This window comes from Arvicola amphibius, chromosome 1 (assembly GCF_903992535.2).
Source record: "Arvicola amphibius chromosome 1, mArvAmp1.2, whole genome shotgun sequence".
NCBI lineage: Eukaryota > Metazoa > Chordata > Mammalia > Rodentia > Cricetidae > Arvicola > Arvicola amphibius.
Window position 1 is genome coordinate 36746574 of NC_052047.1, and position 27469 is coordinate 36774042.

General features: G+C 40.3%; 1 protein-coding gene across 5 annotated transcripts in view; it reads right to left on the reverse strand.

Moving 5' to 3' along the window:
• The window catches only part of N4bp2 (NEDD4 binding protein 2), a 77140-nt gene that overhangs the window by 18678 nt on the left and 30993 nt on the right, over positions 1 to 27469 (reverse strand). For all 5 annotated transcript variants that reach the window (XM_038322264.2, XM_042054759.1, XM_042054760.1 and 2 more), the window contains 9 exons: positions 25941 to 26029; positions 21831 to 21907; positions 17041 to 17196; positions 12022 to 14366; positions 11365 to 11450; positions 10990 to 11035; positions 9084 to 9271; positions 5864 to 5982; positions 4073 to 4211 (listed from right to left, as the gene is read on the reverse strand). In XM_038322264.2, the coding sequence (XP_038178192.1) occupies positions 4073 to 4211; positions 5864 to 5982; positions 9084 to 9271; positions 10990 to 11035; positions 11365 to 11450; positions 12022 to 14366; positions 17041 to 17196; positions 21831 to 21907; positions 25941 to 26029 (3245 nt within the window). The remainder of the gene's footprint in view (positions 1 to 4072; positions 4212 to 5863; positions 5983 to 9083; positions 9272 to 10989; positions 11036 to 11364; positions 11451 to 12021; positions 14367 to 17040; positions 17197 to 21830; positions 21908 to 25940; positions 26030 to 27469) is intronic.

Genomic DNA, 27469 nt, shown 5'->3' on the forward strand with positions numbered 1-27469 from the left:
TAAAACTATAAAGTGGAAAAAAGAAAGCAACTTTAACAAACAGTGCTGGCATAACGGGATATCAACATGTAAAGAATGAAATAGATCGACATCTATTGCCATGCACAAAACTCAAGCCCAAATGGATCAAAGACCTCAACATAAAGCCAGCTACACTGAACTTCATGGAAGAGAAAGTGGAAGGTCGCCTTGAATGCACTGGCACAGAAGACCACTTCTTAAATGTAACATCAGTAGCACAGACACTGAGAGCAACAATTAATACAAGGGACCTCCTGAAACTGAGAAGCTTCTGGAAAGCAAAGGGCACTGTCAACAAGACAAAACGACAGCCTACAGAATGGGAAAAGATCTTCACCAAACCCACATCTAACAGAAGACTGATCTCCAAATTATACAAAGAACTCAGGTAACTAGACATCAATTGACCAAATAATCCATTTTTTAAAATGAGGTACAGACCTAAACAGAGAACTCTCAACAAAGGAATCTCAAATGACTGAAAGACACTTAAGGAAATGCTCAACATCCTTAGTCATCAGAGAAATGTAAATCAAAACAACTCTGAGATACCATCAGGTGTTATGGATAACAGGAAAAAAGCTAAAAAAGGAAATTAGATTCACAGCTCTTGTTTTGAAAAGAAAAAAAGAGGAAGTGTTGTGGGATAATGGTCTTGTCCCTGTAAAGATTTGCCACATGCATTGATTTAAAAGACTGGCTAGTAGCCAGGCAGGAAGTATAGGCGGGGCAACCCGACTAGGAGAATTCTGGGAAGGTTCAGCCACCCAGATACAGAGGAAGCAAAACCAAAGTCCAGTCAAAGAGTGGGAGGAGTGAAAATATGAGCAAAGAGGTCAAAACCATGATTGGAATACTCACTGAAACAGCTTACCTGGTCTAATGGGAGTTCACCAACTCTGGCATGACAGGGAAGGAAGCAGCATAGGACCAAACTAGGCCCTCTGAACATGGGTAACAGTTGTATGGCTGGGGCAGATTGTGGGGCCACTGGCAGTGGGACCAGGATTTATCCCTACTGCTTGTACTAGCTTTTTGGAACCCATTCTCTTTGGAGGGATACCTTGATCAGCCAAGATATAGTGGAAAGGGCCTTGGTCCTTCCTCAAAGCAATGCTAGACTTTGCTGACTCCCCATGGGAAGCCTTACCCTCTCTGAGGAGCGATAGTGGAGGGAACGGGAGGAGAGGAGGAAGTGAAATGATAGTTTCTTTAAATAAATTTTTAAAAAAGCAAGAAATATCCTGGGGATTGATCCAGCTAAAGAACAAAGAATACTCTCGCCCCAATCCCAGTGTTGTATTGAATTTATGTAATAAACGCCCTTTAATAAAAAAAAAGAAAAAGAAAATGCTGCACTGAGAAAAGGTACCAAGTCACTTGGCTAAATATAGACAAGAATTATGGGTTAAGAAAAGTTGTAAGAGCTAGTTAATAATAAGACTGAGCTAATAAGCCAAACCATTTATAATTATTATGAGTCTGTGTATTTCTTTGTGACTGAAAGGCCAAGGTGGGACAGAAACTTTCATTTATAACTTTATACCTGTCAGAATGGCCAAGTTCAAAAACTCCAATGACAGCTTATGCAGGAGAGGATGTGGAGTAAGGGGAACACTCTCCCATTGATGATGGGAGTACAAACTTGTAGAGCCACTGTGGAAATCAGTGTGGTGGTTTCTCAGAAAATTGGGAATCAATCTACATCAAGACCTAACAATACCACTCTTGAGCATATACCCAAAGGATGTACACTCATACCACAAGGACATTTGCTCAACTATGTTCATAGCAGCATTATTTGTAATAGTCAGAACCTAGAAACAACCTAAATGTCCCCCAACGAAAGAATGGTTAAGGAAAGTGTAGTACATTTACACAATGGAGTACTACTCAGTGGTTAAAAAAAAATGGCATCTTGAGCCGGGCGGTGGTGGCGCACGCCTTTAATCCCAGCACTCGGGAGGCAGAGGCAGGCGGATCTCTGTGAGTTCGAGGCCAGCCTGGTCCACAAGAGCTAGTTCCAGGCCAGGCTCTAAAAAAGCTGCAGAGAAACCCTGTTTCAAAAAAAAAAAAAATGGCATCTTGAAATCTGCAGGCAAATAGATGGAACTAGAAAAAGCCATCCTAAGTGAGGTAACCCAGACCCATAAAAAAAAGGAGGAGGGGGAAGGGGGAGGGAGAAGAAGATGAAAAGAAGAAGGAGGGGGGAGAAAGAAAGAATACTTCATGACCAATAGTAAAAAATCATAAATACATTATGAGTCAGTTTCAACCTACCATTAGCCATTGTGGTAAGAAAAATTCATTAACCTTTTAGAAAAAACCCTGTACCTAAAAACTCAGTAGCATGGAAGCCAAGCAATTTTACTGAGAACAGTATAAGCTACACAGTGAGATCCTCTCTCAGAATCCAAACACAGCAACAAAGTGTTTGTATGCACCCACATGTGCACGTGATGTAATTATCCAAAACAGATCCTTATAGAAGTTTCTAATGTAAAATACAAGATAATAAAATAATAATTATTCAAACTGCCTATATGTTTTCCATTAAGGAAGAAAACTATTTTTAAGATAATATTCTCAGTATATTCAAATGTCTTTAGACTATCAAACACTAATATTTAACAAATGAAACTCAGAGATCTCTTAGCCAACTCAGTCTCCCCAAATTCCTTTCTTCACTGTTTGCAAATAGCCATCTGCATCTTAGATTTATCATTTATCTTTTTTGTTTTTTGTTTTGTTTTCCTTGTTTTATTTTTTCAAGACACAGTTTCTCTATGTATCCCTGGCCATCCTGGAATTCGCACTGTAGACAAGGCTGGCCTCGAACTCAGAGATCCTCCTACCTCTGCTTCCTGAGTGTTGGGATTAAAGACATGTGCCACCACCTAGAGTCTTAGCTTTATCTTAAGAGATATAAAAAGTATTAAAAGTATTATGTAAGTTAATAAACATTTTATGTGTATTCAAAATGAAAACTAAACAAAGCCATAATTTTTCAATACTCTAAAAAATGTTTTTATTGATATAATTATTTGATTGAGGTTACTTACTTGAATGTAACAACTTGGAAATTATCATTTCACTTAGAAATATTACCAAGAATTATATTTATAACGTACTGTTTTATAAACAATCTACAGTGACACACAGGTTTAAAATCTTAAAGTCTACCACTTAATTTATAGTAATACTATGCTGTGGGACAATGGTCTGTAGCCTGTCAATTGTATTTTAATAAAATGCTGATTGGTCAGTAGCAAGGCAGGCAGTATAAGTGGGACAACCAGGCAGGAAGTAGAGGTGGGAAATGAGAACAGGAGAATTCTGGGAAGAGGAAAGCTTAGTCTGCTGTCCTGATCTGGCTACAGAGCAAGCAAGGTGTAACTGCCTCACCGAAAAAGGTACCAAGCCACGTGGCTAACATAGACAAGAATAATGGGTTAATATAAGTTATAAGAGTTAATAAGAACCCTGAGCTAATGGGCCAATCAGTTTATAACTAATGTAGACCTCTGTGTGATTTCTTCAGGACTTAACAACTGCAGGAACCAGACAGGACAGAAATCTCAGTCAACAATACTGCAAAATAGTGTATGTATTATATAACACACATATAATCTCTAATTGATAAAAATAAAGGAAGAAAGGTTTGCAAGAACTGACCAATACACAATTAACAGTTGGTTATAGAATTTCCTCACTAATATTTTACTTAGATCCTGAGACTGCAAAGACTTGAAATAGACATCACCATGTTCTTCAAAATTTTAATTATGAGTCAGGCATGGCGGCCCATACCTTCAATCCCAGAGACAGTCAAATCTCTGAGTTTAAAGCCAGAATAATCTACATAGAGGGTTCCAGGCTAGCCAGAGCTACACAGAGAAACCCTGTCTTGAAAACAAACTCAGAGATCCACCAGCCTCTGTTTCCCAAGTGCTGGGACTAAAGACATGAGCCACCACCATCACCCAGCAACAAATCATATTTTAATATACATTTATTTGCCCAAAGAGTACAAGATCCAATTCCTCCATACCTTTTTCTCTTTTGATTTCAGTGCAGTATGAGAAGTGACATTCTCATTTTGGTGACCGCATTCTTGAGCGACAACTGTTTTCACAGGGTCTCCTTCAAGAACACAGTTTAGAAACTGTACTGTGTGTTCCAGTGAATAGCTGTTTAAATATAATGTTAATAAAAGAAAATGAAAATTCTGTGGTATAAATTCAAGCAATTTCTAAAAATATAAAAAATGGGCTGGAGAGATGGCTCAGTGGTTAAGAGCACTTGCTGCTTCTGAGGAGAACCCAGTTTTTCACAACAGCATGCAACTTTAGTTCCAGAGGAGCTAATGCCCTCTAAGCCTTCTGTGAGCATCAGACACACAAGGAGTATACATGTAGGCAAACACTCAGATACATAAAAAATATTTTTTAAAAAATGTTAAAGTGTAAGAAATTGGCTTATTTTAAGTTTTTAATATTGAAAACTTAATGTACTTGAAGATTCAATAAGAACCTCTAGGAAAGAGAGCAGAAGATGGCATCGGGTTTCCAGGAACTGGAGATACCTACCATGTGGGTGTTGTGAGCCGCCATGTGGGTGTTACCAACCAAACCCTGGTCCTCAGAAGTACAGCCACTGCTCTTACCACTGAGTCATATCTCTAGTCCATGACTTAGAAAGTTTTTAGTAACAATAATAACAGGCAGGTACAATAGATCAACAGACAAAGATTCTTTCTGCCACATCTGATGCCCTTAGTTTGATTCCCAGGACCCACATGTTGAAAAGAAAGAGCCACGATTCACACATTATCTTCTGACCTCCACACTTACTGCTTGCATACACAATAAATAATTGAATGAATGAATAAGCAAAAAACTCAGATGTTTGGAAAAAATGTTTAACCTAGTTAAACACTACACGGTACACACATTCATAAAAACAATCTATGACTCATTAATATGCACACTTTTGTGTTTATATACCAGTCAAAATTAACTGAGCTGGGGATGTGGCCCAGTTAGTAGAGCACTTGTCTAACATGCAGGAAGTCCTGGGTTTCATCCCTGGAATTGTTTAGAACTGGCCATGAAGGCAGAAACCTGTAATCAGAAAAAGGTCAGAAGTTCAAGGTCATCCTTAGCTGCACAGCAAATTTAATGATAGCCTGGGGATACATGAGACCATTAGTAGATTTTAATTAAAAAAAAAAAAAAAAAAAAAAAAAAAAAAAAGATGTGTGAGGTCCTGGATTCAATCCCTACCAAATACCAAATAATACCAAAGGAGGAGGAGAAGGCGGTAACATGGTAACTCAGTTTCTTTTAATTATTTATTCTGGAGTCAGGCTTATATAGTGCGTGCTTGTAGCCTCCATGCTGAGCTCCTGGATTTTTCTGAGGCACATTAGCTGCATTGTTTTTTTTTTTTTTTAATCATCTATATTCCATAAATCTTTTGGGGAATCATAAAGTTTCAATTTCCTTCCAAAATCAAACACAGATAACCCCATGCCGGTATTTATACTGTAACAAACCGAACACCATGAGGTTCTAGTTTAAAAATGAAATCAAAGAGCCGTCTGCCTCAGTCCCATGTTATCTGGGCAGCTTTCTCATGGTGAAAAGGTAACAAAAAAATTAAGGAAAAAAAAGAACAAGGAATACAAATGGCTAGAAATTTTCACTTTCTGTATTATATATATTAAATCTAAACTTAATTATTTATATTATATTTAATCAGAAAAATGAACACAAGATTGTTTGGGATACACTTCCAGTGACATCAGAGTAAAAGCACAGCCAGCCCATCTAGCACTCACTTGTGATCTTTGAAAATGTCCATCAGGAAATTTTGGTTAATGGCTGGAAATATTTTAAAGAGCTGCTTCTCCTTTAGTTTAGTGGCACAGTCTTTTTCAAACATAAGTGTCTCCCTTTTCTAAAACAAAAAACAGAAAAGAATCACTCTTATGATGAAATTTATAAGTCAGACAATACTGAACAAAAGCCTAATTATTTTGTTGCAAAAACACCAACAATTTATAAGCAATCACAGCCTTTCCTCACTGATCAAAGGAGGAAGTTAGTAATATAAGTATTCTTACACTATTTATTTATATCCCATTTTTCCAAGTATTCAAAGGTGCTCATAAAGACACATAGTTGCATATACACACATTCATACACAATCTCAAAACAGTCTACTATATGATATAACAAGGAGAAGCTGCATATACAGCCACAAACCACATAAACGTAAATGAGGACCCTCATATTGATTGGTGTATGCTATGCCACACAGCTTAAGGCCATACTAGGCCGGTGTAAATACACTCTGATATCCATACAACAAATCACCTAATGACGCTTTATTTGGGACATTATTCGTCATTAATCAGTATAACTGTCTATTAAAAATAGGATATAAATAAATAAAGTCAAAGATTAGAGAAAACGAAGGCAAGAATACAGGATAAAGCTAGCAGACAAAATTAGTATATAAGTCCATGCCATAAAATCCTGTAGAGTTGCTACAAATTCAGTTCTGAGCCCCCTTAGTGGCCAAAGCAAAAGGGAAAGAACGTTCTAAGTGTCCATAAATTTAAAACAAACCAGTTACTCAGGAGAAGTACAGCTTTCTGGTACTGAAACCTGAGAGAAATGTCTCCCCTGAGTCCTCATTAAGGAATACTGTGTCCTGCTGTGAACGTCCTCACAAATACATTCTCCTCAATGGGCAGAAACTACAATGTATAAATGTTGTAAAATTCAGGTTGACAGAGAAAACCTTATAGCTCCTAATTACTTAAAATTTTTTCACAAATACATTTACTCAAAAATAACCTATGAGTATTAATATTTTTCACAATCCATGAAGCTGCCTATCCAGAGCACTACTCCAGCCAGGCAGAGCAGCACACACCTAAAATGCTGGGAGTTCAAGGACAGTCTGGGCTGTATGCTGAGATCCAAGCACAAAAAGCTAAAATTTAAGTAAATAAGTAAATAAAATAAAACTGTTAGACTAAATGAACTTTCCTAAAATACATTCTTTCTCTGCCCACAATGCACTGCATGCTCCCTGTGGAGGCTCTCTCTCTTTCTACCTTCTTCCTTTTAGACAGGCTCTCCACAGTTGGGAGATCTGAACTCAAGTATTCATGCTCGGCAGCAAATATTCTTACTCACTGAGCCATCTTCCTAGTCCCTAGAATTCTTTCAAATTCTAAACTAAGATTATGATAAAGATTCTTAAATTAGCCAGGCAATAGTGGTGCACGACTTTAATCCTAGCACTTGGGAGGCAGAGGCAGGTTTATCTGTGAGTTTCAGGCCAGCCTGGTCTAAGAGAGTTAGTTTCAGGACAGGCCCTAAAGCTACAGAGAAACCCTGTCTCAAAAAACAAAAACAAACAAATAAACAAAAACAAACAACAAAAGAAACTATGACTTCTAACATCGATTAACTATAAACTCAAGATCTCATCATCCTACAATTAATGTTCATGTTTTAGTCCTTAGTATACACGATGTTTGCTTTGTATTTCTTTTTTCCAGAGCTATACAAAAGAGTATTTTCTCCTTTGGAATAGTGAAAAAGGAAACATCAAGAAATTCCCTTACTGAGGCTTCATCTAAAGTGAGGATTCCTTAAAAGAATATTCTTTAGACCAAGTTGTCTACTTTTCTCACATAGCTCTGGCTGTCCTAGAACTCTTTCTGCATACAAGGCTGTCCTTAAACTCTGCCTCCTAGAGTAGCAGGATTAAAGGTATGTACCACTGCCACCCAGTTCTTGTCTACTTTGTTACCCAATTTGTTTAAAAAAAAAAAAAGAAAGGAAAAATTACTGACAGAAAAAAATGCATTAAATTGTAAAGTCAAAAGACATTCATTTGTTAACTAGAAAGATTATGAGGCAGGTCAGAAACAAAAGGTAAGTTTCAGTAATAGAAATGGCATTTCAGCAAAACTATTATATTATTCAAGCCTAAAATCAGGCTTTCCTATTTCTTTTAAGAGATGGCTCAGAGGTTAAGAGCACTGGCTGCTCTTCCAGGGGTCCTGAGTTCAATTCCCAGCAACCAAATAGTGGCTCACAGCCATCTGTAATGAGATCTGGTGCCCCCTTCTGGCCTGCAGACGTACATGCCAACAGAACACTGTACATAAAGAGAGAAGGTATCCATTTCTCCAGCCTACTACACATAAATTAAGAAGGCTATCTAAAACTGCAGTAAAACTGTAAGATACCACTTGAAGGTACTTTTCGCACGGGTGCAATGCAGGAATTACGAAGCTAATGGGAGCAGGAAGAACACCTTCGTTCCGCATGCACCTAGTTCTGTGCACTGCAGCCAGACACACAGTGAAGTGGGAAGACACCTCGGTCCCCACTTAAGAATCACTTTGCCCTTAACTGGACTAAGTATTTTACTTTTTAAATTCTTCAGTTCTCACTTTCAAAATTAAAAAAGTTGAAAATTAATATGAAAGAAATCTAATTAACCAATGGCCTCAAACAAGTAAGTACACTGAAGTAAAGAGCAAAAAGTAAATCAGATTTAAAATAAAGTTTCTATTTGAACTCTAGTTGAAGAGTAGAAGGAAGAAAACTGAATTGTAATACAAATTCTGAAGCTTCTGAATTTTTTTCTCTAAATTTTTTGTTTTAAAATTTAAAGATAGGCACATCCTTAAAAAGCAATACAATTATTGTTACTAAATAATGTACGATACCATCTTCAAGTGAAACATTTTATTTTTTTTCTTAAGTAAAAGATTACAGAAGTAAATGTTAAAACCTAAGAATAATAGAGCTTGCGAACCCATACTTAGCATAGATAACCTGTGTATGTCAGAGTACTAACTAGCAGGAAACAAAGCCTCACCCAGATTCTACTTAAAACATTTTTTAGTTTTAATATTGGCTTGAGACAGGTTAAATATGACATCCAGAGCAGGAGACACAGAATTAAATGAAAATCACATGCTAAACAGCACCGCAGAGACCACAGATTAGTATCATGCCAACCCATACCAAATCATGTTTCTCCTGTAAGGCGATTTCTTCTGACATTATTTCTCGCAGTGAAACCTTTTTTGTTTGAGTGTTCCAGGGATCTGGTGTCTCAGTTGCCGCTAAAGTCTTCAATAACTTCTTGCCTGTTTTCTGAGATGATTTTTGTTCAGAATTATCAAGAACAGCAGATCCAGCCAGCAAAGGATCTACAAGAATAATAAAGTGGTGTAATATTTTCAGCAATTGATGTATAAATTAAATATTAGTCACAAGACAAGAAACATGAGATTTTAAAATCCTTTTCAGCTTGTAAATATAATACGACTTTGAAATTTCAAAATAAACCATATAACTACAAGCAAGAAATGATAATATAGGAATATTTCAAATGAGCAATGATCTAGGTGTAACTACCAATCAGCTCAGTGTTTCCATTCTTTTCTGTCACTTTGACTCCCTCCCTCCTCAGCAAAACAGTGCTGGAAGTGTAAGTGCTGGATAGTGAGCAACCGGGAGAGCTCGGTGTAAGCTCATAAGCCCGCTCTTCTGTTCACAGAACTCAGGAGAGCAACATGCTGACAAGTATTAACAGTCCAGAGGCATACTATAAATATGGAGCAAATTATGCCGAAAATAAGGGACAATCCACAAAGTTCACAGAGATAGGCGTTACCAAGGAACCCTTCAACATCTCCAGGAGTACAGACACACTCTGCTCCAGCCCTGACTCTCCGAGGGTACAGACACACTCTGCTCCAGCCCTGACTCTCCAGGGTACAGACACACTCTGCTCCAGCCCTGACTCTCCGAGGGTACAGACACACTCTGCTCCAGCCCTGACTCTCCAGGGTACAGACACACTCTGCTCCAGCCCTGACTCTCCAGGGTACAGACACACTCTGCTCCAGCCCTGACTCTCCGAGGGTACAGACACAGTCGCTGCAGCCACTTGTATTTATCCGACTATATTATAGTTTAGTCACTTCTACCTTCAGTCAGCTTTACCTCTCTTTTTAAAATATTTGTATTAATTCTTTGAAAATTTCATAGATTGTTTAGATCATATTCACCCGCCTCCCCCATCTCGTTCAAGACCTACTCCCCATCCCAGATGGACTAAAATTTATGTCTTTCATTTTTTTAAAGTCCATCAATCCTATACACTCTTAGGTATGTGGCCAGTGTTCTCTGTTGAAGCTACAACATTGTCACAGGTCTGAAATAAAGTGGAGCCTAAGAATCTTTAACCTGAAGCTTCACACCTTGGTTGCAGGGAAGAGTGCACAAAAGAAGTACTAACAGTGCTTCATGACAAAAGGAAGGCCCTTCTCACCAGACCTGCCATGACAGAAATCACTGGAGACGAGACTGTTTAAGAAGCCATCCGGAGGGGGCTGGAGAGATGGCTCAGTGGTTAAGAGCACTGGCTCCTCTTCCAAAGGTCCTGAGTTCAGTGAGTAAAGGTACCCACTGCCAAACCTAACAACCTGAGTTCAAGCCCCAGGACCCACGGTAGAGACACCTACAAACTGTTCTCTGAACTACACACACACACACCACACACATACACACACACACACACACACACACCATCATACACATACACCATCACACACACACAAAATTTTTCTGATATACTTTTAGAAATCCTTGGGTACCATATTCTGTGGAAGCACACTGAAATGAGCTAAGACGTGCATGCACTCTTGAGTCAGTGGTGGTGGAGCACACTTTTAATCCCAGAACTTGGGAGACAAAAGTAGGCAGATATCCAAATTCGAGGCCAGCCTGGTCTATAGAGGGAGTTCCAGGACAGCCGGAGAGTTTACACAGAGAAACCTGTCTTAAAAGACAAAACGGAACAAAAAGGCACACTCCATGCTTCAACCTCAAGACAAAGTGAAAGCCAGAATATGAACTTTACCTTGCACACACTTGCCACAAGACACCTCCTCCTGTCTCTGTCGCTCCTGCACACAAAGGCAGAGCAAAGATTGGCAAAGGGCGGGGCACTGGGAAACAAAGCTACAAAGTTATAGCAGCTTTCTCTAGAAATCAGTTCTTCTCATGCACTATAAGTCATTATTAAAATTAAGTAAAATAAAACTCTATAAGTGAAATGACTAAGAATAGCTACATATATTTCCCTACTTACAAAGCTGATTTTTAAGATTTATTTTCACTATTTTTTAAAATTTTGTGCATGTATTTACGTCTGCATGTAGGTACATGTATTTAAGTCTGCATATGTACAAAACAAACACAAGGAACTAGCTTTTCATATAAGGAAGCTACCAACCATTACAGAGTCTCTCCATTTCTCATGAATCACTTTAGCCAGATTCAGATCTATATGAACCACACAATCCTCAACTGTTAGAGAGCCTTGTGAAGGGAGAAAAAGAAAAACACAATCGTTACTCATCGTACATTTGCAGGCAACACACTCAACTATCATATGCATAGACCAAATACTGTCATCACTAACACATTCCTATTTACATGAAACGTTCTTATGTGCTAACACTGTTTTCATACGTAGCTGGTGCACACACAAAGCTTTGTGACAAATCTACTTAGGCTGCTCTCAGCTCCATATATTCCTTTAGCTGAGATTTCCATAATTGTGTTCTAGGAAATTACTTCCTGCCTTAAATCTATCTGAAATAACACCAAAAGTTTACAAATAAACTTCCAACATATTAATGGATATACTGATATAAAATTCTACATAAATATTCTTTACTTCAAATTAATTGTTCTGAATCCTTTAAAAACATGAAATGCCAAATATAAGGCACTAAGTAAAATTATGTGATATAACTTACTGACACATTCAGCCAATGAAATAATTGCCACTGAAAAAAAAACTTATATATGCTGTCTATTTACACACATGCTGGCATGCGCTCATGCACACGTGCGCACACACACAGATAATTTATTTTTTCCTTACCTGAATCAATACCAACTGGGCCAAATAATTCATTAAGTTGGAAAGCCAACTCAGGGGGTAATGCCAACTCCAGACAGTCTATGGTCAGAGATTTGGCCATCACTGGTGTGGGATTCAATACCCCGGTTTTATCCTCTTCACTAATTCCAGCTGACAAACTAGTTCCTGGCAGTAGAATTTTCTCCATTTCCTGTTTATCTTCATTGATAAATTCTTCCATGTTTCCAAATTTCACATAATCCTTAGGAAGATTCTCATTTTTCCTTACTTCCAAAGAGCTAGTAAGATAAACTTCATTTAACTCAGGATTTGAAGTGCTTGTTGCAGAGTTGATAATATCAGATAAATTTAAAAAAGAATGAATATTGCCGCCAGTCTCTGTGGCTACTAGATTGTTCTCCATTTCACTAACATCTTTAAGGACATTAGGTTTTGGAGTAAGCGGAAGAGGCCGCTTAAAGCTTTGTACACCCGACACGTCAGCCCGAGTGCTAGGACCTACTGCAGTATTACTTTTTATGTTTACAGCAGCATTAGGAAATATTCTGGCTATGAGCTCAGGGTTTTCAGGATTTACAGCTCTTATCTCTTCTTGCTTCGAGTTTCCCTTTTCTGCATCACCAGCAGACTGTACATTAGCGTTGCTGATACCAACCCCAGGGTTAAATTCTGACACAGAACATTTAGGATCTTCTGAGGTTCCTCTGTGGCCAATAATTTCTTTCAAATCCAGCCCCATAGAAAACGGCCCAACTTGTGACTCGTCATATGATTTGGGGGGATTCTCAACCTCAGTATCCTCACATAGTTTAGTCTCAGAATCCAACAAAAGGCTTGTGGCCCAAATAATATCTTTATTACATCTCTCATATAAATCTTTCAGGGCTTCTAAGGAAAATGATCCAAATAGTTTACAAAGGATGTTAAGATTTTCAGACTCATCGGCACTGGTAAGCTCACTTTCTTCAACATACGTACTTTTATCATGCATTACTCGGTATGGAATTGCTTCATGAACATTTAATTTTGTATTAATAGTAAAATCTTTTGGCTTAAACCCATCTAGCTTTCCTGTTAGCACTCTGACAGAATCTGAAACACTGATTTTATTCTTTTCTAGTTTCCACAAAAGAGCAAAATCTTGGGGCTCAGTCTGGGCACATGTGCTTGTATCTACTCCAGAGACAATCCCAGACACCCCCACTGCTAGAGACCGAGGAGGTCCCACAACTCCAGGAAGGGCAGCTGCACTACTGGAGAAGGGAAGGGGCAGTGTGTGCTGGCTAGGAATCGTTTTGCTCAGGGAAGTTTGATCCTCGTGAGTTGTTTTACTAGGCAGCATTCCAGAACTTCGAAGGGTGGAACCCAGCGATTTGAGTTCCTCGGGGCTTGTGCCCCAATAGGCCTCGTGTGTGGGGTACAAGGGCATTTCACCCATGCTGTCACTAGCTCCAAATTCTAAACTGGTTTCACGTAAGCCAGCTTTTGGTGTTCTCGACCTGTGCTCTCTCTGAGCTAACGAAGCAGGTGAGGGCCAGTCGCCCACAATGCTGAAGGAGGATTGCTCAGTACTTTTGTAAGGATCATACTGACAGCTACTGGGCACTTCTGAAAGATCATCCTTCCCATGTGGAGAGCCTCGCTGCTGGACATGATCCGTACTCACAGATACCCTAGTATCAAATGCTTTCTGCGACTGAGGGCGATTACACTTCTTGTCATTTTGTACAGATAAACCTTTTTCAGTTTTCCGGTTCCTTTTGGTCCTCTGGCTGATTGTCTTATCAACTGGCCAGTCACCCACAAAATTTGATGGTTCCTGTTTTGGGAACTTTTCCAAAGATGATTTGCTTTTTTGTTTTCCAGTGGTCTTTTTCTTTCCTGTTGTTCTTTCTTCCAGTATTTCAGGAGGTGGGGGATTTTCACTTTGGAGGGTCCCAGCACTTGCAAGCTCACCAGCTTCTTGACTGTCCTCAGCACAGTAACCACTTGGAGATGCTCCCTCTGCAGGACTCCAAGCACCTGCTTCAGCACGCTCTTTTGACGTCATCGGCTCATGCTCTTTCTCACTCTTGTCTGTGGCTTGAACTTTGCTTTCAGAGTGAGAAAAACAGGTGTTTGGGGCTTCCCGCAAGAAGGGGCTGCTGTGAACACCATGACCCATGGTGCTCATCTCCTTTCTTCCTCTGTTTAAACTGGCACGAGGGAGGGGGGAAGTGCCCTCAGGGAACACTGCTTCTTTGGCCACTTCAGGCGTCTTCTCCTCTGGTAACTCTAAGTGCTTCACAGATGTGGATAAGACATTCTCTTCTTTTTCAGAGGTAATAGCTTCATTGTCTCTTGGGCTACAAGACATTTTTTGAAGTGTGGTAAGAAAGTCTCTTCACAGTACCATTAATACTGTGATTTAAATTAAAGAAGCATGCAACCAGACAGCATTTACCATTTATTCTAAATACTAAAAAATAAATTACACAAAAATTACCAAAGCTGGGATGGGGATGTAAGTCAGTAGTATAGCTGAGGCAGGGCACTTTCCCGGACTAGTAGAAGTGTTTTAAGAGCTAATCTTAGGCGTTCCCTAAAATATCATAAACACATCCTTTACTGAGTCCTACGCCTGGCACTTGGTGCAGCATCCACACAGCAGACTGAGTTGGACAGTAGCCTGCGGCTGTCAGTCACAGTGCTATGCGTTGACTATTACTATGAAGGTTAGGTTCTCAGGGTGCTCACATGGGAGGACATCCCCGTGCTGGCTTCTTCCACACGCACAGCTTAGCATATGTCACAGCACACAGACCGCCTCCATGTCCATCTGCCATGCAGTACAGAAGAAGCTTCATTTACACAACTGTTTCTCAATCTGTGGGTCGTGAGCCCTTCAGGGGTCAAACAACTCTTTCAGAGAGGTCACTGAAGACCATCAGAAAACACAGATATTTACATTGCAATCCATAACACTGGCAAAATTATAGTTATGAAGTAGCAATGAAAATAATTTTATGGTGGGGTAGTCACCACAACATGAGGAACTGTATTAAAGAGTTCCAGCATTAGGAAGATTGGGAACCACTGCTCTACAGGACCACACTGTCAGTGGTCTGTGAATGAAGCTATGTGAGATTTCTACAAAACAAGCATCCTGTATCCTCTGCTCCTCCATCACATGGGTTGATCCTAGAATGTGCTTCATGCCCTCCTGGTGTAGTAAATAGGTGTGGGTTTACTTCAGATCCCCCATCCATTACCAATTACTCAGATGTCTCTGAACACGGGTTGTCCTCTTGACTGTGTTCAACCTAACTCCTGTGACCTTGCCCTTGTGCCTATCTATATCCAACTTGAGCTAAAGTGAACTTTGCTCACATGACCTTGCTAAACCCTCAGAATGTCCTCAGAATATAAACTGTCTAATGTCCTGAAAAAAGCTGGTTACTGCATGAGACTTTAGTCTACCTATTTTTAGGCTCTTCCCTCCCAGGTCCACGCCACCAACAAGAGCAGTAATACAACATAATTTTGCGTGATTAAACAAAGAAGCCAGGTGCAGTGGCGCTCATACTCAACGCTCTGCTTTAACCCAGCAGAGGCAAGTGGATCTCTTGAGTTCGAGGCCAGCCTGGTCAGCCTGTTCTACAGAGTTCCAGAGGAGTCAGACAAAGTCTGTCTGGAAAAGAAAACAAAATTGAAAACAAAGAAAGAGTCAGGAGGTGATGGCGCACACCTTTAATCCCAGCATTTGGGAGGCAGAGGCAGGATCTCAGCAGTTCAGGACCAGCCTGGTCTACAAAGCAAGTTCCAGGACAGCCAGGACTGTTACACAAAGAAACCCTCCTGTTTGGAAAAAAAAGAAAAGAAAGAAAGAGAGAGAAGAAGAGAGGGGAGGGGAGGGGAGGGAAGAGAAAAGGGAAGGGGAGGGGAGGGAAGAGAAAAGGGAAGGGTAGGGAAGGGAAGAGAAAAGGGAAGGGAAAGGAAGAGAAAAGGGAAGGGAAAGGAAGGGAAAGGAAGAGAAAGGGGAAAAGGGAAGGGAAGGGAAGGAGAAAGAGAGGGAGGGAGGGATGAAGGGAGGAGGTAGGGAGGGAGGGAGGGAGAGAGGGAGGGAGGGAGGGAAGGGTGTAATGATTTCAGCCACAATAAAGCTGACACTTCCAGGTTCTAAGGGATCACGCATGTGCAGCAAGTCCTCAGGCAGAAGTGCCTAATGGCCCCGGGCCCCACGTGACCCATGTGCCTGTGTGGTTGCATCATCCAGGTATGACTCAGCTAAGCCCTTGGCAGCAAGCATGAGCCCCATCATAGTCACGTCAATCCCCTGTGCACATGCGCTAGGCAGCTTTTAAAAGCTGGACGCGCCATCTTTCTCTCTGTCTCTGTCTCTCTGTCTCTCTTTGCACACAACTTCCCCACACCTGTACACACCCCCTGTAATGAACTCCTAAGCAGGTTTGTTGCATGTTTCATGCTTCCTTCTCACTCGCACTGGGTAATTTCAGAGGGAACGGGGAAGGGAGGGGAGGGGGAGAGAGAGACTAAAGAAACAGATAAGGAAGCTCTCATTTAAGATGTCATTTGTTAAATAGATATTCATTTCTAATTCAACATCACACTTTCAACTTCCATGACTTCTTATTCAGTTTGTCAAACCATCTTCCTTTATATCAGGGATCCTCAAAGTCCCAGCTCTCCCATTAAGCTTTCCCAGATAAAATCACACTTAACATTAATGGAACTCTTTATGGGAAACTTAAGAGTACCTTCACTAAAACCTAACAAACTAAAAGTAATATGGATATATACAAAAACAAGAGAAAGGGGAAAAGCTAAAATAAGAAGACAGGTGTATTTGCTGTATAGGCAGAGACTGGCAAACCCTCAGCTCCAAGGGAAAAAACCATCTTTCACATGAACTCTCACTTCTCTTGCTAACATCCTCAGCTGACGTCAAACGTCTTCAAAATTATCATTAAAAACAATGCACAGCTGCAAACTGAGGTTTTGTCGGCAGAATCAGCCTACCCAGAACTCTGGTCCTCACAAGCGTATGCACATAAGGCAATGCGCTCCGTCCTCTCTGGGTCTGAAGAACTCATGATGATCGGCACGGACACAAAGCGCTGGTAGTGCTCCAACATTCTCGCTATTTTCTCTTTGCTCACTCCATGAATGTTACGCCTGAAAATGCCAGGGAGCAGAAAGGTGGAAAGAATGTTACAGGCAACCAAGGGGGAAAAACAAAGGACATACAAATCCAAGAGAATAGTACATTTGTTTTCATTTTATTCGGTACTGGGGATTGAACTCAAGGTCTTGTGAGGTAAACACTTGACCTCTGAGCTACATCCCTAGCACCATCATGGCACATTTCTGCGGTATTTTACATGCTATGTACTATCTAGCCCTAATTTCTCTTAGTTTCATTTTGTTTCTAGAGGTCTGTTTTCATTTTAAGACATGGTCTTGCTATGAAGCCTGGGCTGCTGACCTGAAACCTGGGATCCTCCTGCCTCAGACTTTTGGGTGTTGGAATGCCACCTAGTCACACCCTTTTGATAAAATGCATTGCCATTTTATCAATCATCCTATACGATTTCCCCCATATATCTTTTATGAATTCAGGAGAAATAAAGCTTCAATACCTTAAAAGAGTTCTTCTAAAGCTCTGCAATAAATCAATCAATCAATAAATAAATAAATAAAATAAGGAAGTCTCAAAGGTTTTACCTAAGTAGTAAGTATCCCACTATAGTCACTCTGAGGAAATGTCCCAAAGTGCCTTCCTGTTATAAAAAACAGATCCCAGCCCAATCAAAACAAACAATTTATTACATTGTAAGTTCAAACAATAGTTTTAAATTCCTAGCATATTAAGTCTCTGGATATCCAATCATAAAGTTTATTATTTGTGTTTTCAGTCTTGCTTGTTTACTTGTGTATTTTTGTTATTGAAGTCACAGTTAGTTAACCCTAACATGGGAATCCTTAGGTCTCAAACCAAGGGTGCTTTCTGGATTTGCACTGCCAGAGATGGGGTATTAGCTTTAGTCCCTCTTGGGTTGCTTTCTAATGAAAATCTCAGCTGTAACTCTTTTAACTTGCTCTGGATTCAAGGCTTTATGTCTGAATTGCAGGGCTAATATTTCTGTTTGCCTCTTGAGTAAATCTGGCTTTCATATTTACCTACCTCGATCTTGTCTGGTTTTCATATCACAGAGAAGCAAAGAGATAGAAAATATGAGAGAGGTTAAGAAACATTGACAAAGAGGCCAGAGCAAAAAAACTGGTCTCGTATACCACTGATTGAAGTCTGAAGAAGAGAAGAAAGGGATGAACAAAAGCAATTTAAAGATTAAATTCTGAGAATTTTCTAGAACTGATGAATGACACAAATGTCCTGATTTCAGGAGTCAAACAAGATAACAGCATAAGAAATCCACAACTAGAAACATATGCTAAAATTGTCACACACCAAAGAAAAGAGATGACATTAGGCTAAAAAATTTTTTAAAAAGCTAGTCATATAAATAGGAGCTAATGATTAGAATGAGAAGACTTTAACATAGTAATAGAAACAAAACATAAATGTTACCTTCAATAATAGACACTTGCTGACATCCCAGAATATATAGAGCAAGTGTTTTATGAAGGAGGATAATGAAAAGATTTCTGAATGAAAATTTAAAAAGCAATAGTTTCACACAAACAGACCCTTACTGTAAAAAAAAAAAAATTAAAGGTAAACACCAGGCAGACAAACTTTCAGATTAAAAAGAGATCTATGCTGCAATGGGGAAAGAAAGCACAAAGGAAATACTTGAGCAAAAACCAACACTTGTGTGTAAATCGCATAGTGATACCATGGAATCAAATGGGTACTGTCACAGGAAGTTGTTTTAAGGCCCTTGTGTTTGTGAAGAAGGTTAAAAATGACTTAACTTAGGCTTGAGCTTTAAATAATGAAACATGTAAGGTGGCCACTAAAAGAATATCAACAAAACATTTATAATTTAGCAATTACTATAGAAGAAAACAGACTTAAATTTCATCCAAAATTTCTAAAACATGATGAGAGAAAAACTGAAGAATAATTTTTTTTAATAACAACAATCATAGAAGCCAGGCATGGTGGCACATAGCTTTAATCCCATCTCTTGGTTAGCAGAAGCAGGTGGATCTCTGCGAGTTTGAGGACAGCCTGGTCTACAAAGTGAGTTCCAGGTCATCCAAGGCTACATATGAGACCTTGTCTCAAAAAACAAACTAGAGCACAGTGAGACAGAAGGTGGCCAATGGTATAAGTAACAAACACCCATGAGAGCTGCTTCACCATCTGAAGCCAAGACAGGACTGAGCACTATGGTATTGGCCTGAAATCCTAACACTTGCTAGGCGGAGGCAGGAGGATCAGGAGTTCAAGGTTAGCCTGGGCTACAGAAGACCCCCTCCAAACCCTTGACCTACCCTCCCCCCAACACACACAGAAGAAAAAAACCAAGGTAGACAGAAAATATTTTAAAAACCAGCCATGCTAGGTACACTAAATATATAAGCATTAAGGATATTAAAACATTGAAAGTAAAAGTAGGAAAAGAAAAATTCTCACATGTTAACTAAAAGGATGCCAGTACAGTTCTATTAATTAGACAAACCAGACTTCACAGAAAAAGTTATTCTTAAAGACAAAAGAAAAATCAGCAGAAAGGATAAAGCCTTGTTAATTAGAGTAACATCAAAAATGCTAAGCTCTTAGGAATTTCAACAACTAACTTCCAAAAATATAAAGCAAACACAGGTAGGGCGACGGGCGACGGACAGAAACTTCTGGGCAATAGAACAGAAGTTCAACACACTATCTCACACTGAAGAGTTCACCCCACAAGACCAGCCAAAGAACAGCGAGCACAGAAAGCTACAGAACACACTGCACAGCAGAACTGCTAAGCATGACTTACTAGCCGTATTAACACATCACCAGTACACGGTGGGGTTTTGTATGCATGTGTGCTGTATGTATATGAATACACACATGCCACAACACACATGTGGAAGTCAGAGGACAACTTGCAGGAGTTGGTTCTCTCCTTCTACCATGTGAACCAGGGGATCAAACTCAAATCCTCAAGCTTGGCTGCAGGTGCCTTTGCCTACTGAACTTTTCACAAGCCTCCAATACACATGTTCATTAAGCAAGTATGAACATTTAATAAGTGACAGTTGGGGCTGGTTGTGGTTACACAGGTTTCAAACCCCAGGGCTCAGGAGGCAAAGGTAGGCAGATCTATGCAGTTCCAGGGTTGCCAGGATGAGTGAGACAGGGAAAATTCCAATTGAGAGGAAATACTTCTCAATTAGTTTACAAAACCAAAATCAGGCAAGGCCAGTCAGGGAGGGGAATGCTGTTCCCTAACCCCATTCATCCATATGGATGCAAAAATTCCAAACAAATATAGGAAACCAGATCCACTAATGTATCAAAAGACAATAAAAAGAAACTGAGTATGACAAGATGCAACATAGATAAACCGTGGCAACATTGTAAGTGCAAGATGCTAGACTAAAAGACTTCATGTATTCACTGTAAATACAGGGTCAAGAGCAGGAAAACCATAGGGAAAAAACACAGCAGAGGTTGCCAGAGAAGGAACTGCTGGGGTATTTCTTTGTGGGAGAAAGGAAGGAAGAAAGGAAGGAGGGAGGGAGGGAGGGAGGGAGGGAGGGAGGGAGGGAGGGAGGGAGGGAGGGAGGGAGGGAGGAGAAGGAGGAGGAGGAGGAGGAGGGAGGGAGGGAGGGAGGGAGGGAGGGAGGGAGGAAGGAAGGAAGGAAGGAAGGGAGGGAAAAGATAGAAAATGTTTCAGAATTAAACAGTAGTGATGGTGATACAACATTGTGAATATATTAAGGTCAGACTGTCTTTTGGTTAGTATGAAAATTATTACAAAAAAACTATCCTAAAATTACATAAAACCTTCTAAAAGAATACACAGCACATAAGAAAAACAATGAATGCTCATCTTTTATTTTTTTTTCTTTTTGGTTTTATTGAAGCAGGATTCTCTGTGCAATAGAGACTTGGTTGTCCTAGAACTCACTGTGTAGACCAGGCTGACCTGGAACTCAGAGATCCATCTGCCTCTGCCTTCCAAGTGATGGGATTAAAGGTGTGCACCACCAGGACCAGCAAATGTTAATCTCTTAAATAACATATTTTTAATTCAAGACAAGCACCTAGATAACAAGTTGGGGTAGGAGACTGAAATATCTGCAACCTTTCCCTCCTACTTTAAGAATTCTAGATGTTCCAGTGCATGGCTCAAGTGTGGCTCAAGTGTACCAACTCCAGGGTCTGGTCTAGATTTAGATTATTACAAGGAAGTACACAACTGACAATGTAAGACAACTGGAAATTTTGGCCATGTATTATAAATCTCCCAACTTTTCATAAAACTTGGGATAAGGGCCACCAAGATGGCTCAGTGGACACAGGCACTTGCTTGAAGGCCTAATGGTAAAGTTTTGTCCCTGGGGTAGGTAGGAGAACTAACTCCAGAGTTCTCCTCTGACCTTGAACAAGTGATGCGACACATGAGTGCCTGCACCCATCATACACACACACATAAAGATCTTTAAAATAATTATTTTTAAATAAGATAAAACATACATAATATAAAATCTTACCAATTTTTAAGTGGTCAAGTCAAAATCTAATCACGTTTGTTTCACTCGTCATTTATAAAGGGAAAACAATCACAGTAAACTTTCAGTCACTGTCGTGGGATAAAAGGCCATGTCAAAAAACCTCCAAGTTTTACCTTGCAAGCTCCTTTGGTTTGAACTTCCACCATGTGTCTGGTTCCCGGAAAAGGACCTTATATTTATGCTTCTGAGACTGCATATGGAAAAGACAAAAAAGAATGCATATAATTTTTCCATAAATTTAAATGCAATGTTTGCAAACTATATCATGTTAGAAACGAAAACCCTCACAGATGACCTAGTCAGGAGATCAAAAATCTATCTGCTGGGGCTGGAGAGATGGGGTTGCTGGGAATACAACTCAGGACCTCTGGAAAAGTAGTCAAGTGCTCTTAAACTGCTGAGCCATCTCTCCAAGCCCCAAACACATCATTTTTAAAATCCTATATTAAATGAGAGAATGAGAAACATCCCTTAAAATAAACTGATAAGAAAGTAAGCCAAACAATTTTCACTTGGGAGAATATAAATTATTCACAAATTTGTCCATGCATGAAAAACATCTGGAAAGATTCTCAAAAACACTATTAAAGGTACTTCTCTCTAGGAAAAGGACTTTAGGCACTGTTTTAAAGTTTGGATATTTATCAAATATGTACACGTCTGTCAGGTTCCAAAGAAACTGGGACAAGTCTCACTCAGTATCTGTGGTTCCTCTCAGTAATTCTTACCCTGCCCCCTATCCTAAACCTCTCCAACCAAGAGGCTCAGCTTCCCTATATGACCGTCATTTTGGCTAGGTGCCCTCTTGGTCCTCTTGCCTTCTTCTCTTCTCATGGCCCTGGTCTATTCTGCTGGCCCAGTTCAGTCTCAACTTTTCCAGGTGCCTCTGGCTATTCTCTCCCTCATAGATGATGCAACCTTCTCCTCAACCATACCATGGAACAATAATGTCCTCATTTTCATTCAATAGCAGTATGATTTAAAACCTGCTGCCAACAACAGCTTATTCCATGTTCCAGAGCTCTAGCATGGCTGTTGTACACATATCAACCACAGCACTTTTACACTGTAACTAATCCTCCCTCAGGAGTAACTGATTTGGGCAATTCCCTCTCAGACACTGTGCAACTTTTCTTCCTTTGAATTAATTCCATAATATATAAATACCATCCGCTTATTTGTCTCATCATATTCTACTTCCCATGTACCAGCTATTTACCAGATCCCTTTTGTTCAAAAAAAAAAAAAAAAAAGTCTGTAGCCAAGAGGTCATGGCATGGGCCTTTAATCCCAGCTATTTTCAGAGGCAGGTGGATCTCTGTGAGTTCAAAGTCAGCCTGTGATGGAGGACTCTCATTGGCTAATAAAGAAACTGCCTTGGCTTTTTGATAGGGCAGGATTTAGATAGGTGGAGTAGACAGAACAGAATCCTGGGAAGAAGGGAAGTTAGTGAGATACTTCAGGCAGTCACGAAAGACAGTCACCATGACTCTCCTCTCCGAGATGGATACAGGCTAGAATCTTCCCGGTAAGCCACCAGATTACTAAAATTGGGTTAATCAAGATATGAGAATTAGACAATAAGAGGCTGGAACTAATGGGCCAGGCAGTGCTTAAATGAATACAATTTGTGTGTTGTTATTTCGGGGCATAAGCTAGCCAGGTGGCCGGGAGCCGGGCGGGATGAAAAACAGGCCTGCCCACAGCTCCTCACTACAAGCCTGGGTATAGAGAGTGAATTCCAGAACAGTCAGGGCTACACAGAGAAACCTGTTTTAACGAACCAAAAAAAAAAAAAAAAGACAAGACGATCACCAGTTTTTATTTTCTTTATTTCTTTGTTTTGTGGTACTACTGTCCTTTTCATCCATGCCTCTGCTCAAAATGCAGTGCCTGAAAATTGGTCTTTTGTCCAACACTCCAGACCCAGCCTCATCTCCTTGTATCCAAGTCTTTATGAGAGAACAAATGAGTTTGATTTGACACTCTGTGAGAAACAGGGTCTCTTATACACTTCTGAGTACAGTTAAGAAAAGCCAAGAAATCAATACTAGAAAGAATGTTTTTTATTTTGTTTTGGCTTTTTTGTAATAGGGTTTCTCTGTGTAATGCCCAGCATGAAAAAGTGTTTTTATATTTTCAATCATAAAAGAAAAAAGGAAGCTAGGCAATGGTGGCACACAACTTTAATCCCAGCACTCAGGAAGCAGAGGCAGGCAGATCTGAGTTCAAGGCCAGCCTGATCTACAGAGCAAGTTCCAGGACAGCCAAAACAAAAAACAGAAAGGAAGGAAGGAAGGAGGGAGGGAGGGAGGGAGGGGGGAGGGAGGGAGGGAGGGAGGGAGGGAGGGAAAAGAATTAAAGAAAGAAAGAAAGAAGAAAGAAGGAAGGAAGGAAGGAAGGAAGGAAGGAAGGAAGGAAGGAAGGAAAGAAAGAAAGGAAGAAAGAAGAAAGAAAGAAAGAAAGAAAGAGGAAGTTGTGTACAGCAGAGCACACCTGTAATTCCAGTACGTAAGAGGCTAAAACAGACAAAATAGTTCAAGGCTGCCTGGGTTATGAACTGATAACCTATCCAAAAAAAATACAGAAGATAAAAAGAATTGGGATATCAGAAACAACGCAATTGGAACCCTTTATTTTCTACTTTAAAAAATTAATTGCTGGGGCTGGATCGATGGCTCAGCAGCTAAGAGAACTGGAGATGACTCAGGTTCAATTCAGTACCCACATGGTGGCTCACAACCACTTGCAACCCCACTGCCATGGATCCAATGCCCTTCTGGACTCTGTGGACTGCTGCACACAGATGATTCACATAAATGTAGACAAGCATAAATAAATACGGAAAGACAACATCACAAAACTTTCTAAGAGGACTACAGAAAACATGGGAAGACTACAGAGCAGTCTTGTAAGCCTATCCCAACACTGAGCACCTTAGTAGACAGCTAGAAAACAAAGGATATTTCTGCTTCCAACAAACTAAAATCAAATCCACTGCTTCTACAGTGAAAACACACTGGAAGGGCAGGGATGTTTGAGACAGTCTCTCTCTATGTAGCCCTGGTTCTTCTGGAATTCCCTATGTTGACCAGGCTGGTCTTGAACTCAGTGACCCACCTGCCTCTGCCTCCTTTGGCACTGGGATTAAAGATGTTTCAGCACCATGCACAGCTTTCAAGACACACTTTCCCCAGAAAGGTAAAGAACTGTACTTAAAAAACAGTTCAAGTGCACTAAACATGATGGCTGATGTTACATTTTTTAGTTTAAATTACTATGCTTAAGAGATCTATAAAACAAAAATGCCTCTAACCTGTAAGCCCCACTTGCCCAAGGTAACTTCCTAAAATCCTGGGGGCTGATGTTCACCTAAGATATCAAGCCGTGTGTTTTTACATCTATAAACAAGATTAGTTGCACCAACTGCACAGGATGTGTGCTTTATATAGGCAGGAGGTACACAAGGATGTGTCTTGCCTCTGATTGCATGAAGGCAGGAACTAGCCTTGTGAGTTTTGCCTTTATAAACCTGACTAATGTAATTTGGAGCTGCATTCTAAGCATGAGACTTGGGTATGGACCTGGGCAGTATCCATGGTCCTGGCCAGTATTTAATAAAGTCTCTTTTTTGTTAAAATTTATTAACTGTGAGACTGGCAAATCTGAGTGGCTGCAGACCCTTTAGTAAACCAAATGAGATAAACAGCAATCTGGATGTGTTGAGGATGTAAAAGCAAACTCCAATATGCACTTAACTAAGAAAGCAGAAGTTCTTCTTCCAATTGCAAGGCATGTGCTAGTAATGGAGGATACATCACACACATCACTCACTGGTAAAGAGGGAGGGAGGGAGGGAGGGAGGGAGGGAGGGAGGGAGGGAGGGAGGGAGGGAGGGAGGGAGGGAGGAAAAAAGCTGTCACAAAAGCTTCATTTATCGGATTTAGTCAATAATGTTACTATATACCAAGCACAGTGCTACACCTAGAAGATTCAATAGCAGAGAGGAGAGGAAAAGAGAGGGTAACATTTGAACATCAGAATCTTTAAAGCTGAGTAAACTTAGCTTCACAGAGAAGCTCAGTCTGGCTGTCTTACTCTTCCCATTCCACAAAAGACCAAGACTCGGTTCAAGGCAAACCAAGACATTCTGGAGTGTTGGAGATTCACCTGTGAATCCCTCAATGATTCCAAACCCAATAATACAAACTTATGGTACAAACCAAAGCAACATATGGCTTCATTTCCCATGCTTGAAGGTTTGTATTATCTATGATTACTGGAGATACCTTCTTCTCAAATGCTTCTTTTGCTGAAAAATACAAAACAAAATGACATCATTTCAATATTAAATAGAGTAGACATGGTGGTGAAAGTCAAGGAGTTAGACTCCCTGGAAGAAAGACAAACAGAGAAAGAGGTCATGGCTAGGTAATAAAGGTCATGAATTTCCAAGATGGCCAGCTTCTTCCTCACCCTCCTGAGTTGAGACAAAAGCCTGACAGATCAAAACCAAGTTTTGTAGGCTTTTGTCTGCCACCAGTAGGCCCCTGCTAATGGACTGGTTCACCAGTTCAAGGCCTGTTCAGGACAGTTCTGAGTCAACCAACCATCCTGGCTTTCTTCAAACTGATCAACCCTAAGTTAGGGGAGAAAACTTTTCAGAGGCCTTGACAACCCCAGTCCTAGAGAAGAGATGGATTTTTCTGCTTCCAGTGTCCCCTCTCAGCTTTGCAGAGGATCTTTTTCTATGTGTGTCTGTAGTTACATGTGTTTCCTCAGCGCTAATTAAACACCTTTCTGCTGGGTGCTTGAGGAGTCTCTGCTGCAGCCTGTGGCACTTCAGATTTTTCTGCCTTTTTATTCTCTAACAGGCAGAGGAAACAATTCCAACCAAGATCCCTAGACTGTATCAGAAGCAAGTTCCAGAACAGTCAGAGCTATACAATAGAGAGAACCTGTCTCAAAAAACAAAAATATTAAGTATAATCTTCATTTTAAAGAAATCTAATCTTAATTTCATAGTTAAAAGTCACAGATGTGATACTTCGTTATTTGACTACAAAATAACACTTTTTGTTCTGTGTGCATGTGTATATGGATGGATGGACGGACAGATGGGTATGTGTATGTATGTATGTATGTATGTATGTATGTATGTGTGTAGTGTGCATGTATGTATGTAGTCTGTGTGGCAGAGGCAGGTAAGTGTGCATGTGCATACTCATGCACTCATGAGGAAGCCAAAGCAAGACTTCAGGGTCTTCCCCTACTGCTCTTAGTAATAGAGAGAGCCTGCCTCACATATTATGGTCCTGGGTTCAACCCAGTTAAGAAGAAAAGAAGAAAAGGATGGGAGGGAGGGAGGGAGGGAGGGAGGGAGGGAGGGAGGGAGGGAGGGAGGGAGGGAGGGAGGGACGGAGGGAGATGGCTGGACAGATGGAATCAATCTAGGGAAGACCAATATTTAACAAGTCAAGTTCCATTTCAGAAAAGGGACAGGGATGATGAAGCAAGAGATAAATAGTTTAAAGTCAGCCTAGATTTCCAGCAAGACTTTGACTCAAAGAGAGGAATGGAGACAGAAAGAGACGTGGGGACAGAGAAAGGGGAGAGGAGAAGAGGAGGAGAGAAGAAAGGGGAGGAAAGGGGAAGGGAGGACAAGAGAGGGGGAAAGAGGGGAAGGAAGGGAGAGGAGAGGAAAGGAAAGGAGGGAAGGGAAGGGGAGGTCATGTTGAACTTTATATTTTTT